At 45.4% G+C, this 15,071-nt stretch overlaps 1 protein-coding gene across 2 annotated transcripts in view; it reads left to right on the top strand.

Annotated features, from left to right (window-relative positions):
- Positions 1-15,071, top strand: part of Grid1 (glutamate ionotropic receptor delta type subunit 1) — an 829,150-nt gene that overhangs the window by 813,852 nt on the left and 227 nt on the right. Inside the window, exons 15-17 of one of the 2 annotated variants that reach the window (XM_008824433.3) lie at positions 4,474-4,714; positions 4,973-5,063; positions 14,561-14,688. In XM_008824433.3, the coding sequence (XP_008822655.1) occupies positions 4,474-4,714; positions 4,973-5,062 (331 nt within the window). In that variant the 3' untranslated portion in view covers position 5,063; positions 14,561-14,688. Of the gene's footprint in view, positions 1-4,473; positions 4,715-4,972; positions 5,064-14,560 lie in introns of both variants that reach the window. The other variant, XM_008824432.2, reaches the window with a different exon arrangement.

Raw genomic sequence — 15,071 nt, 5'->3', positions numbered from 1 at the left:
ACCACTGATTCCCAAGACAGTGCTCACAGATGTACCAGGCCCAGCAATGGGAGGTTAGAGGCCCCTGTCCTGGCTCTGCTCAGTGTTCTGAGTGTCAATGAACTGGAGAAAGAAGAAAGCAGATATTGACTAGGAATCCTTGTTCTCTACTTGACTGCTAAATGGAATCAGGGTAGCCAGAGTGTCAGGTCGGAGGAGGATATAAAAATCCTCAGCTTGGACAAAGCAGAGATGAGTGGGATGTACTGCTCTGCCCCCTCTAGTGCCAATAGCTTCCCGGGTGCAGAAGGAATTATATAGATGTTCTTTATATGGCTCAAGAGGGTAGTGGACCGTGACCAGAATGGAAGAGTGGGGATCCAGAGAGCAGGCTAACTGTGAAACAGGTCCACATATGATCTTTCCACTCAGTGACTTTGAAGTCTCTATCAAAATCCCTCTCACGAACACTCTGTCCTCTCCCTCCCATCCCAGTGATCACCATAAGGAAAAGTGGCCAGTGGAGATTACATGTCTTTCTGGCAAGAAATAATTCATCTCTCTTTGCTCCCATCAGAAGGCTGTGCACTCAGTGGGTTGTGTTGTTCTGCAGTATGGTCATGTGCCTCTACTGTGCAGCCTCCTCTAAGCTGGTATCAACCTTTAACCCCAAGATACAGGTGTCTGCTTTTAGGGGAATAGTCAGATCACTGTTCTGAACTTCCTATTGTCAGTGGTCACAGAAGAGACTCTGTTGCATGGTGAAAGCAGAATTGTTAACTGCCTTCAGCTCAAGTATGTCTCAGAGGACTGAAGGGGGCTGGTCCAAGGGGGAGCGTACCATATCATTTGCAGAAAAAGGGCCCCTGTAAAACTAGCAGATCCCCAACCTTATGTGGAATTTCCATAACTGTCTTTCCCTTCACCCTAGGACTTTAAAGCTATATCCTTGCTTTGGTGGAGTCCAGGATATAGATGTGAATGTGTGGTGGGGGTTATGTGCTACAGTAGTTGTGCAGACCACAGCATGCAGAGTGGGCATTCGATAAATGTTTAGCAACTTAATAGCCATTTATTGAGAACCTACTGTGTAGCAGGCTCCACAACTATTGAATAAAGGAAAGTACCTGCAATTATATCTGTCTGGAAAATAGAACAACTGGCTTTAGGAAGTGGCTATTATCGCTTTGGATTCCCTGTACGTAGGAGTGTGGGTTATTACAGTACACATTAGTTTTAGTCTTGCTCTTGAAGGTATTTTGTGCCCATGACTTGTTTTTTTTTTTTTTTCCTCTTGCTTCTATATTTACATTTCCTTTTTAATTTGTTTTCATTTTATTCTGTGCTTTCCAATAAATTGCCTTATATTCTTTCTGGGATAAGACTGGTCATAAAAGATGAATGTAGGGAGACAAGGTCAGTGAATTTAAGCTGCATGCCTGATGTCACTCAGGAATTTGAGATCAGACCCCTTGGTCTCTTTAGGGCCTCATCATCCCCTAGGCCAAAACTTGACCTTTGGAAAACAGCCAGTTGTTGCAGAAACAGTATCGTCTCCATGATTATTAGTGACCCAGAGCCAAAGAGCAGCATCGACAATTTCTGTTGGAAGCTTAAGGCAAGTCATATAGATTCTTCCTTCCAACCCTTGAGGAAACAAGATAAACACACTGAGTTGCTTTGCAGGCAGTTAGGTGAATCCAAGCAGAATAAGCAATTTGCCCCTACGCTGTTAAGAGGTAGCTCTTGTGAAGACTGACCTGATAAGGCAGCTGGTCATTCTGGCCATCCAGTTGCACAACTAACGACTTTCTATGGAAGCTGTTAACTTAATCTGGTTTTTAGCTAATGACCACTGAGTTGGTACCTTTATTTAACATCGGATTTTAGTGATGAGGGACCTAAGGTTGAGAAGTTCAGAATCTGGATTTGAACTAATATCCATCAGTGCCGAGTCTGTCCACAAACCCAAAGCTCTGTGCCTTCATAGTGAGCCATCAGTTCAACCACAAGCCTGCTCCAGGACTTGACACTTTGCATATCTACATGACAGTTCCTATAACGTTACAGGAATCTTATCGTACTTCCCTTGCCAACAGAAGCTTAATGAAATCCAGGGTCATCCAGACACACAACTTTCTGGAACTGACAAAAGTCATGTGAGATAGTGAGGGAGACACTGTAGCAGCCCAGAACACCATGAAACGTATCATTCTAGGGAGTTGTGGTGCTCAGGACATTATGAGAATAGCCACAAACCACACTAATGCACATGTGAATCATGTCTTTACCTCAGTGACAAAGTCCTTTACATACAGCCACATTCTAAGCCTTTGGGTACTATCACTGTTCTGGTAACTTGCTGGATGTTGTTCTGACCTCACCATGGCCATTTCAGTTTAGGTTAGTTTTCATTATTTAGTGAATACATTCACACATTCCTTGATGGAACAGGCATTTGCTAATGGCCTTTGTTTTGATATCCGCTAGACTTGTACAAGGAAAATATGGAAAGAATGCCCTGGCCCTACCCATAGCTGCTACCCTACTTATCAGAGTGAGGACCACAGATCAGTGGGGCTTAGCAGCACGTCTCTTGTCCAGTAACACAGAGATAAATTCAAAGCCTATTCTTTGTAGTGAGCCATCTCCTTCCCAGTCAATAAGAGATTGTGCTATGCTGAACCCATAATGCTGACAAATCCAGGGACCCTCTCAGGCTATAACACTTTGTGCCCTTCAGACGCAAGTCCATGTAAGGTAAGTGAGCACAGCCTCAGATCCATAGGTACAAGTCCAGGGCAGAGACTACACAGCTATCCAGTTAAACCACTGCTGCTCTCTAACTGTACATGACCAGAGCCCAAAGTGGTCACTGTAGATATCCCCATGGACCAGACTCAAACAGACCTACTTATCAAATGGAAAAGTGTGGGTGTTTTGAATAGTGAAGCTACCAGTTACAGCTCACTGTTTAGAGTCCCTGGTTAAAGAGGGAATCAACAAAATACTGCAATAGCAGAAGCTATTAGGGGGACTTGCCCCACCATTACACACCCAGACTCCTGGGCTCTACCTGTTTCACTGTCCTCATCTACACCTCCCTCATCCTCATGCTCCACTCTCCGCTTCACTATCATGTTATAGCTACTTATCTATGATGAGTCCTTGGCACCAGACAGGACGTTCACACATCTTCCATTCTTAGTGCATGCCAACCTCAGAGTGACTTTGGAAAGTCTCTCTCTCTCTTTCTCTCTCTCTCTCTCTCTCTCTCTCTCTCTCTCTCTCTCTCTCTCCCTCTCTCTCCATACCTCAATTTCCTTCTCTATAAAAATAAGGAAATAGAAATAACTATCCTAGAGGGTTGGCATTGAAGATTCAGCATGATCTGCTTAGCTCTCAGGAGAGATACCTCCTGGGACCCAGAAGCTGCTCGGCCACTATGAGCTGCTTTATGATTGATCATCTTTCAGGTTTCACTTCCCTCTACAAGCCTCTCTCTCGAGCTCCAGGTTAAGCCACCCCCTCCATCTGCTTTCACTTTCTTGTGTTCATCAGTCTTGTCGCTGATGGCTGTAATTGTCTTGGGGCTGTTCTTTGTGTCTCTAGACCACAAGCTAAGCAGCACTGAGCATCGTACTTGGCGCGGTGCAGGGGCTTCTCAAATCAAATGAATTAATGAGGGTAATGCAAATCCTACTAGGAGAGACATAGGCTAGGCAAGTAGAAAAGGCCACCTTTTCCAAACCGCTTGGGACAGAAAGTGTTCAGGAGTTTGGATATTTTTTTTCCCATTTGAAATATTTACATAGATGTAACTGAGATATCTTAGGAATGGGACCTATGTCCAAATGCAAAATTTGCTTACATTTCATAAACACCATATACATATAGGCTACAAGCAATTCTTTTATATTATTTCAAATAAGTTTGTGCATAAAGAGAAAGTTGTGTTTTTTGAACCATGAGAAGTCAAATGTAGAATTTTCCATTTGTGGCATCATGCAGGTGCTCAAGACGTTTCAGATTTTGAACTATTTTGAATTCCAGGCTTTTGAATTAAGGATGCTCGATTTTCAGATGTTCAGGTTTGAATGAAAGCATTTTTATGACTGTGAGCATCATAAATTCACATTTTGGGTATTTGTCTAGTTCATTTCTGTGTCCCCATTTTATATTACGCACATTAGCTCAATGTGTGTATGAAAGACCTAACGTACTTTGCCACTGGACTTCTGCCCGTGACTACTGGGCTGGGATGTGAGAATACAGCACTGGCGGCTTGAGGAGGGAGACACAAACCCTAATACGTATTCTGTGACAAGCACTCTGATGCAGGATACATAATGGATTGTGGGGGAAGCTGAGGCAGAAAACCACTGTGATGGCTCAAAGCTGTCCGTGGTGGGGTCAGCATGGCAGGCAGGGACCCACCCCATTGTTAAGTTGATTAAGTCAGTGGGTACAGCTCACATGTGTTGTGTCTTGCAGGATCCTGGAGCTGCAGGACACAGGGGACCTGGATGTGCTCAAGCAGAAGTGGTGGCCACACACAGGCCGCTGTGACCTTACCAGCCATTCTAGCACTCAAGCTGATGGCAAATCCCTTAAGCTGCATAGCTTTGCTGGGGTTTTCTGCATCCTGGCCATTGGCCTCCTACTTGCCTGCCTGGTGGCTGCCCTGGAGTTATGGTGGAACAGCAACCGGTGCCACCAGGAGACACCAAAAGAGGTCAGTACCCTCTGAGTTGTGCCATAGCCTGGAGACAGGGGTGTCCCCCCTGGGCCATCTATTTAGTGGGTGGTTTTCTTCTAGTTAGTATTTCCCTGAATTACCTTGTCTGAACACAGCAGTGTTGGGTACTGGGGGATTGTTTCATGATTTCACTTTGTTTGTAAAGCCAGAGAGAAAATGTAGAGGATGTTTTCATGTTTGTACCAAGTACCAAGGGGCCATTCATGGCCACTAAAGTCCTGTATTTATCTATAGAGCAGGTACAGCGTGGGCAGCGCCAGAGAGCCCTTCCCCACCCTGCCCCACTCATGTGCCTCCACCCTGACCTGGAGAGACCACCTGTAGGGTAAGAGAGGAGCCCGCATTCCTTCTTGGTTCTCTTTGGGGTCTCACCCAGAGCCATAGGCCCTGTGACCCCAGTGAGTGAGGGGTCCCTGCCCCCTCCTACCACCCTTTCCCCTCTTTCTCCCTCCTTCTTGTAGGACACAGCTTTACCACCTCAGGGTACACTGGAACTCTTTCCAGACCCTAGGTTCTGAATTCTTCCCTTCCTCCGTGTGCCAGCTCGAGCTCACTCTCTCCCTTTGCACTCCCTTCTTCTTAGGTGTTTTTTCTTCAAGCTTGGTTTCTGACTTTTCAAAATGAAGCCGTCAGAGACAGTTTCCCTAAAAGATGGTGGTAAAGAGTGTCATTTGGGGATGATGCTCGGGCATTTGTGACACAAGCCCAGCTACTCCACCCGTTAGTTGTCACTGCCTGCCACAAACACCTTGGCTTCATCAGGAATTGGAGCTCTGCTTATAGATTCTGCTGGGGCTCCCAGAGATAAATCTCAAACAGGAAGTTGTAAAGCAACCAACATCCTGTTTAAAAGCATTCTGGTTTAAGAGTTTTGTCCAGTTTTGTTTTACTGGAGATTCAGGTGACATAAGACAAGTCCGTTTCAGGTGGAGGGTCAGGGGGCAAGGCAAGATAAGCTGGGGCAGGAAGGAAGAACAGGAAGGAGGAGGGAAGAGCCACACAACCTCCCTCAGCCTGGTTGAGATTAGGAATTAGTATCTACGAATGGTAAGGTGGTTCATCCTGGCATCCATCTCAGAGATATGCTGTGATTGGGTGACTACAACCTCATCCATCAGTCTGTAAGGGAGTTCTTGACAAGGACGATGATGGCTGCCCGCCTGTCTCTGCCTCTGAGTCACTACTCATTTCAGGCAATAAGCTCTGTTGTCTGGACTGTTCTCCTCTAGCAGGAGGGCACTGCTGAGTCAGCACTAAAGTGTCCTAAGAGCATCCATCTTCGTCTCCTGCCTCTTCTTCTAAATCTCCCTAGAAAGAGGGAAGGCGGCTTGGTTCTGTCACCTCCTCAGTGCCTCTCCTGTCACCTCTAAACCACAGGAAGGAAAGAAAGGAGTTTGAGGGGAATTCACTGAAAGGAATGGTTGAAGGCTCCATGCCAAGTTGGACCGTGTTAAATCAGACATTTTTATATTAAAAGCACCACTGGGAGGGACCGTCTCTTAATTCTGATGAGCAGATCTAAGGAGGAGCCTTCGTCCTCTGTAGCTGAAGTATCTCATTCCCTTCCACGTCATGCTCAGACCACCTTTCCTGTCATCATCACCCAGATCTATGTACACAGGAGCATCTTTCAGGCAGGCAGGGTGGGTAATCCCAGAGCCATTCTCAGTAAGAACAGGGAGGATGGGGGAGTCACTGGCTGACCCTTGTCTGTATTGTTTGCTTGCAGTCTTGGCTTTTTCCTCAGTCAGCTACTTGATTTCCTCTGCACAAATGCCTCTTAGGTCAGGGGAGCAGGGGACGGTTCCAGGTGGGTGCCTATTGCACTGTCATGGAGGTGGTTCTCCTGGCTAGTGTGGGCAGGGACGTGGGCTCAAGTTCATGCCACTAGCCAAGCGCAGGGAAGGATATGTTTTATTTATTTGTTTAGTTTTTGAACTGGGAGGCCTTGCCTATTGTGAGACTTATCCTGCTATATCCCTTAGTTTAGTGATCATTCCAGTCATAGAAAGAGAGACAGGGACAGGAAGGTGCAGGCACAAAGAGAGCCCAGAAGACCAAGAGATGAGTAGCTTGACAGGTGCACATCTTCCCTTGTCAGCCTCTTACCTTTTTACTTCTACAAAAGTTCAGGGTCTCTGATATGGGAGAATAAACATACTGGGTGTGCTTCCAAGCTTGGGCTTCCTTGCTTGGGTGTCAGCACACATCCAGATAGAATGAAATGAGAATGACATGGGGGGGCAGTAACTGCCGTTCATCCCCCACTTCTGCTACTCCTCAAGACAGCTGTGTGGGTTTTCCTGCTCTTACAGGTTTCTAATTTTCAAATGAAGTTGTCCCTTCAGGGATTGTACCTTCTCATGGGAAGATACTGCGGAGCCGACCAGTCTCCGTCCTGTTGTTCTGGCTGAAGTGAGCAGTGAGGACTACTGGAGTACAGAGAGGCCCCAGCCTAGCCAATACATGGTGGGGCCACAGCATAGGCTTAGTGAAGTACTTAGTGTAGTGCTTAGTGAAAGCTGGCAGGCAGGGGAGCTTGGAGGGGCTTGAGGATGTTAATATGGAGAGTTGAGAACTGGCATAAACCCTTGAACTGGATGGAGGTGAGATGGAAGTCGCACTTTGGACAGGGTGAACAAAGAGTTAACAGGAAGTGAGGGCATGAGGAAGAAGCCAGTCAAAGGATCTGGAGAAGACTGGGTCTGTTCCCACTATCTCTATGGTATGGTAAGGGCTTTGATCCTCACCACTAGGAACAGGGAATGGTCTGAAATGATAATATTTATAAGTATATTTTTAAAGCCTTGGGGGAAATAACGATGGTATTTAATCTAGATCTTCATATTGCTGGTTGCTGATGTTTTATGGAGCAGCATTGCAATTAGGTGAGGATGTCTGGGAACTCTTGGAATGTTTCATTTTGGAACACTGGCTATATTTCTTAAGAGCCAGAAACCTGTCTTTGGGTGGAGCCCAAGCTGTGTTTAATGGGTTGTGCTGTGATGTCTTCAGAGTTTAGACACCTACTTGGGCAAGAGTAGTAATGTGTGCTCAACCCCTTAATATTCATGTGCATTTGAGCTCATATTTTTTCTGAGGAATCAGACAATTATGTAGTTACCCAATGCAGGTGAGTGCACCAAGCTCTCAGGAGGCAGTAAAGAGCCACCCACTAGATTTATGGGGGATGTGGAGCCATTGCTCTGAGAATGAAATATTCATGAAATAAAGATGAGAACTGCACAAATGAAGGCTGACATGAGGATTGAGAGATGAATCATCCATCCCTGGGCTGAAGGTTGGAATTCTGGCTTCTTCCTGTCTTGCCTGTCCTTCCTTTTCTCCATGTTTCCATAGCAGACAGGGACTGGTGGAGGCCAGGCCAACGCAACTGCCCATTTTCTCTGATCCTTGCACCATAATCTGTTCAGATGCCCCTCAAAGCACTCTCCATGTGTGACAGGATGTTATGTGTCCTCTCTTCAACTCCACACCTCCTTTCCCTTCACACCTGTGCTGTATAAATTACATGCTACCTTCTTAACACTCTTCAATAATATCTGAGGAAGCTTTCTTCTTTATTCCTGGAAGAGTGGGACTTAGAAGTGAAGGACAGGGCTGTCAAGTGAACAGTGAATCTGCCTACAGCGGTCCAGAGCAGGCTTGTCATAGGACAAGGGCACTGGGCTTTCTTAGGGTGTACAGAATCAGAAGTTTCTACATAGCATTTTTTAGATTTTGAAAATGAAGGGTAAGACTCAGTTCTTCCCTGGGTCAGCTCCTATCAAGGCATGCGTTCCTCTGAACCCTGGATTTTCTCTTCTATTGAAAACCGAGCTTAGACTAATAGCTATGGAAGGTCAGCTTAGCACATTCCAACCCTTATTTCAGGACCTTCTGGTAAGAAGTCATGGAGCACTTACATACCACCTGGGATCTCAGAACCAGGTCTTGGCAAAGCCACCCCTGCCTATGGCCACTACCCACTTCCCTTGTTGTTATTTACCTGTCTGTCTATTCTTCAAGCCTGCCAGTATCTCCTCACCTCTGCATTTACATTACTTTGCCCACTCTCTGGAACATAGGGAGTCTTGTTAAGTGATGATGAATATAATTGAAGTATCGAACATCTTCTATGTGCCAGGAACCAAAGATGGATGCTTTACCAAGAACATTAGCTCATCTGGTTGTAGGAGCTCAAACATATTTATTGAATGAGTGAACCAGTCTGGGCTCCTATAAAGAAAATGTTATTCATGCTAAATTGTTGTGTAATCATTGCAGCTGGATCAATGACTTTCAATTCTGGCTGCATATCAGAGATGATTAATTCTGGAGGTTTTTATAAATACAGATGCTTGGGCGCAGTCTCCAAAGGGTCATATTGAGGAGCTCTAGAAAACTCTAATTTATACAATCTCCATATTTGTTTCTGTATCCTTCCAAGAATGAAAACCTTCCACCAGCCTTCTGCCAAGGTGTGCATGAACCTTCCAAGGTGAGGCTGGGTACATACAGCATGGCATGGTGGGAAAGAACCCAGGTTTTGGCACCAGGTGTTCTAAGAGCCAGTGCTAGCTGCATTCTTCCAGGAGTTGTATGACTTTGAGTAAGTCATTACACCAGTGGCTTCAGTTTACTCTTCTGGGTCCTGCTGTTCCAACCTGGCACGAGAGAGGCTTGTTTATTCCCTCTCCTTGCCCTGGCTAGCAAAATCTGCAAGCCGACCTGTATTCCCTTTCTCAATGCTTAAAAAAAAAATGACCTATCATCTCCCAAGCTAACATCAATGTCTTGACATCCAGCCTCTTCGTTCTCAACCAGTTGTGATTCTCAGACCTGACACAGTTCCTAGCATCACTGAAGAGGATTGTGTTGGTGGCATCACTCTGAGTGTTTGGGTCTCACTTACCACCTGGTTGGTCTCAGTGGTAACAGGAGAATTCTTCCACCAACCACCCAGGTCAAGTGGGAAGTCCCTCAGCCCTAGTTTTGTTCTTGTCCAACTTAAAGTAGAAGCTCTTGGGATGCTGGACTCCAAACAAATTCAGTTGTAATGAGTCCCACATGTAACAGGCTGTTACATAGATGATAGTTTAGTTAATTACCGTTTTCCAATACACTGTATTATTTCCACATTGGTGATCAGCAGCTTAATTACAGAACTTTATCTCTGCAAGTCAATGCCTGAGAGAAGTTCCCTGGTACCCTCTGTTGCTGTCGTCATGCTTAACACGGGGTGAGAAATGCAGAGCTGGAATCCAGCCGATATGTGGGTAAATGCAGTCAATGAATTTTATGTCATATTCAGGGATGTTTGACTAGGTCAGTTACCTATGGTAGATTAATGAAGGCAGCCATAAGTTCCCAGGTCTCTTTCCACAGCTGTCATTACCTGCTGAACACCAAAACCTTGGGATAATGAGGATATAAACTGATGCAGTTCACATAAAAAAGCCCATTATTTGAATTTGCATAACATTATAGGCTAGACCATTTTGTCTGAAAGATGGGTAATTATTCAAGTCACTCTTTACTTGAGTAAGCTGATTACTTATGCCTCTTTCCTTGGCTAGAGATGCAGAAGGTTCAACCAGACATGACCTTGCCTGTGCTCAATTTGTGGCCCCAGCTGATATAAGAACACAAAGCTTCCGAGGTCTCAAATAAAGTGGACTTGTGCTGTCTGCTCCTCAGCTCTGACTCCATACCAAGAAGCAGGAGCAGGCAGCTTGGGGATGCTTCAAATTTTTCCAGGGAGGGCAGGATGCGTTTGCACCAGATCTATTCATGTTTCTGTGCGGTAACCAGCCAGTACCTGAGGCTTCTGATGGACCTCTCATGTCTAGGGTTTGTCTTTGTGTTGGAGCTACTGGGATAATAGAATTTGCATAGAAAGAGGTTCCACTGGTATGGGGAAGTTGGATTCTTGACAGCCATTTGGCATGGAAAGGTCTCCCTGGAAAATTTGTTCAATTGGTGTGAACATCATCTGTGTATCCTGACATAGAAAGGTTAAAGGCTAATGGATAAGCACAATTGGGAGTTGATTTGCACTCTATGGATTCGCAATCTTTGGAACTGATCCATCCATCCTTGATTTGCAGGCAAGGAAAAGCTATGTGAGTTTAAGAAGCTATTTTCAAGTTCTCTCCTTCATAAACACCCACTCCTTACATTAGTCTTTATTCTGAGTATTTTGGTGGTACCTGACCACAGGCACTATCTTTACAGCTCCGTTAAGAGGCCAGGTTTACATCTGTGCCCTACCTCCATCACAGTCCACCACTGCTTCCAATTTTGTGCCCTGAGCTTCAGTGGTGAAGACATTCAACTAAGAGGCTCACATTTTTCTTCGTAGGATTTTGGTTGGTCTCTCTTCCCTCCCCAGGCAGTAGAGAGAGAGCATTGCTTTCTGTGCCCTTGATTCTCAAACCCTGTCTCCCCACGCCCTTCTAAGACTGGAAACGATCTTTTCTCTATTTCCAAATCCTGATAAAATAGGAAATACCTCCTGACTACCTGTCCTGGTCCAGGCCTTACCTGTCTCTGATCAAAAGGGCCAGGGCTCTCCCTTCAGCCTCTCAGATCCAGAGCAAACACAGCTACAACCAAGGCACTTATTTCTTGCCTGCTACAAATTGGTCCACTGGATAACTGTAGTTCCTTCCATCCTCAGTGGAGGCTTTACAGTCCTGCAGAGAAAATAAAAAGAAAGAAAAAGCAAGATTATGCAACTTGGAAATTTTTCCAGTGGTTCCCTAGGACCTCTTGCTCACCATTTTCCTTCCTTGAAAACTCTAGGCTATAGTGAGACCACGTAGCTTGTCCAGTATCCTCCAAGCTTTGTGACTGCAGAGAAGGAAATGTTGTTTCCCTCAGAACCTGAAAGCACCTGAAATTCTCTCTCCTTGTCTCCACTTTCCAGCCTTTCCTGTGATCTTTGTACATTTGAGATGAAAATAGTTTATGAATACAAATATTCACCATGATGGTTATTGCACTGAGTTTTGCTGATACAGACAAAGAGGTCATATCCCATATCAGAAACTGTAGCAGGAGCTTGTGGCACCCGTGAGAAGGCTGAAGGTATGGGTCTGGTGCTGGGAAGAGCTGGGGCTTGTCCTGAGGTCCAGAACCTCAGAGCTAGGAGCATGACCACAGAACAGAAATTTGAGTGATGCACTACAGCTGCCAACTGAAGCCCCAGCCATTCTTCGTTTAGGATTTGGACTCAGTCCCAGTGTCGTTGTTTGTAAGATGGTACTGTTCATTCACTAGGTAAGAAGGTTACCTGACAAACTATTATCTACTGCAGATAGTAATCCCCCCAAAGCAAATAACTCCCTAAAGCAAATGTATTATAGACTTATTTACGAAAAAGTCATTGATATGGAATGATTCTAGACACTAGAGACACACATAATAAGTATAAAATACTATTTATAAAGTTTTACATGAAGAATCAAAAGTAAAACATGAAACACACAACAAGGGGAAAGTTCCACAGAGATAGCCCAACTATGATAATTAAGAGAAGAACTTGGATTTGGTTAGCTAGATACAGATAGTTCAATTACAATTTACTCTGGTTCAACTGTTGATTTTTCACCTTTACTGTGGTACAAAAGCAATATGTAATCAGTAGAAACTATACTTCAAATTTTGATCATTTCCTAGGTAAGCACTCTGTGGTCCTATTCTCTGGAAATACTGAACAGCAGCTCCAGTCTAGCCACAGAATCACCAGAAGAAAGCAGCAATACTGTGTTGCTAAGTGAAGCCATCTGGGAAGTTAGATAGATAGATTACACATATTGCTAAATTGTGATTTTTTTTTCAACTTAGAGTGAGTCTGTTGGGAGTTAACTTCATAAATTGAAGAGAATCTTCAGCTTACAAATGTTTGAAGGAGTCATCAAAAACATCTCATGGATGGTATTTACCTAGTAGGGGCCAAATGTCTCCAGCCATTTCCCTCCATTTCACCCCATCACTTGCCACTAAGAAGTGTCCTTATCTCAAAGATGACTTTCCAGCACCAATGAGCTGAACTATGCCTACATGGAGCTTCTTATCATTAGACTCGTGGCTCCTCTTCAGGGGAAACCAATGATTTCTAATGTCATTTCTGTCTCTGACACCAAGCCAAATGCCATGGTGTTGCCTCACCCTCCAACTAGTGTATGCTCTTGTTATCAGTTTTCCTCTTGGCCTGAAGTGAGTTCTCCACTGTCTTATAGAAATTGTCAGTTTTCTTGCCAGGGGAGAGTTTCTGAGAATAATAGTAAGTGCCTCACCAGAACCCAAGGATTGTGTGCCAGCTATGAACTCATGAAAGTTTAGACAGTAGCAGTCTGCTTTTCTCAATGCCAGAAAATGTTGGGGCAGGGAGTGAATTCCAGGGTACCTTAGTTCTTTGCCCTCAAAGAAATGCTGAATTGAGGCTTCTTGATGTTGACTCTGTGATTGCTACACTCATATGAAGGGGGAGGGGTGGAGGAAGATCATGCCATTCATCCTGAGTGGTCTCCTTACTGGGGAGTTCCTGTCCCATATCCCTTAGAAACTCAAAGCGATCACTGAAACAGCCTCTACTTTGGATGACTAATTCCTTCTTTTGGAAGCATGTCAAGAATTTTAAATTTCTTGGTATTTCTAAGATACCTAAAACATGGACAGAGGTTGAATTCCATTCTCTAATATATGTTATCAGCACTAGAGCACTGGCAAGGTTAAATGTGCTTTCACACAATATGTTTCTTGGAGTTTGACAGCAGAAAAGACCAGCAGTAGTCACCATCTTATCTTGTACACTGACTCCCACAGGGCCACAAGCAACCCTGCAACTTCCAACCTCTTTTGAGAGCTCACATGACTCTTTTCTTGGACACTTGATCTGTGTCCCATTCAATGGGGAGCACTGAAGAAACAGATGGCATCTTCTTTCTCATTCTGACATCGAAAGTGTAACATGAAATTATTTGAAAAGAGTTACAGTGGTCTGCTTTATTTTCTTTCTTGAGCAGAAAAATAAGCCAAACATCTGCTATGCCATCCACTATGATGAGACAGTATCAAGGGGGAGGATCACCCATCTGGGTAACTTTGAGCCCTCTTGACTCCTAAGAGAAGCTGACCCCAGTGAGTCACTTTCTTCACTGTCCCCAGCTCTCTCCCCACTTAGAAACCCATACCCCATTACCCAGTTAGGATCAGAACATGATCCTCCTCTGGGGTAGCCTGGAGATTCAACACAGGGGGAGCAGGCCATGGGTGGGCTCTCTTAGAGCTGCTCTTCTGCTGTAGCCTCTAACGCTCATGGGGTTGGTGACCAGGGAGGCAGTGGAACCATCTTGAACCTGATCCTCCTTTTATACAGAGCAAGGGAAACAGTTTCAAGCCTTGGAGAGTAGCAAACTCAAACAGCAAATGAATGGGGCATATTAAGGGACCAAGCATCATTCCTTCTATTTTCCTGGCACACCACTTATCTCCTGTTTCTGCCAGCTTTTCAAACCTCTTATCAAAGGGTTGCTTCTGGGTGTGTCAGTGAGTCAAAGATGAGTGCAGAGGGAGGAAGGAGGCTGCCAATGCCTGTTGGCAGGGTCATTGCTATGTAATCTCTAATGTCCTAGTCTATGGATTCCCCAGATAGCTGAGGGTTCACCATCCAATTGCGGGGCGGTGGGAGCAATAAGAGACACTATGTCCGGCAGGCTGAATAGGTTTGGTACCTCTGGGTGTCCAGAGTTTGTAACAAGCTGGCTTCCGTGTGCTCCTGGGACTTCCTCTGACCTTTCTGTACTTTCTCTGTAGGACAAAGAGGTGAATCTGGAGCAAGTGCACCGGCGCATGAACAGCCTCATGGATGAAGACATTGCACACAAGCAAATTTCCCCAGCATCCATTGAGCTCTCTGCCCTGGAGATGGGGGGTCTGGCTCCTAGTCAGGCCTTGGAGCCCACACGGGAGTACCAGAACACCCAGCTCTCAGTCAGCACCTTTCTGCCTGAGCAAAGCAGCCACGGCACCAGCCGGACACTGTCATCAGGGCCCAGCAGCAACCTGCCACTGCCGCTAAGCAGCTCGGCCACCATGCCCTCTATTCAGTGCAAACACAGGTCACCCAATGGGGGACTATTCCGACAGAGCCCAGTGAAGACCCCCATCCCCATGTCCTTCCAGCCTGTGCCTGGAGGCGTCCTTCCAGAGGCTCTGGACACCTCCCACGGCACCTCCATCTGACCGCGTCGCCTGCCCTCCTGCCCGCCCACCCACCCACCCGACCAGCAGAGCTTTTTAATACAAGAAAATAACACACACACAC

Source organism: Nannospalax galili, unplaced genomic scaffold (assembly GCF_000622305.1).
Source record: "Nannospalax galili isolate Female #2095 unplaced genomic scaffold, S.galili_v1.0 scaffold409, whole genome shotgun sequence".
NCBI lineage: Eukaryota > Metazoa > Chordata > Mammalia > Rodentia > Spalacidae > Nannospalax > Nannospalax galili.
This window is presented reverse-complemented; position numbering and strand designations above follow the sequence as displayed.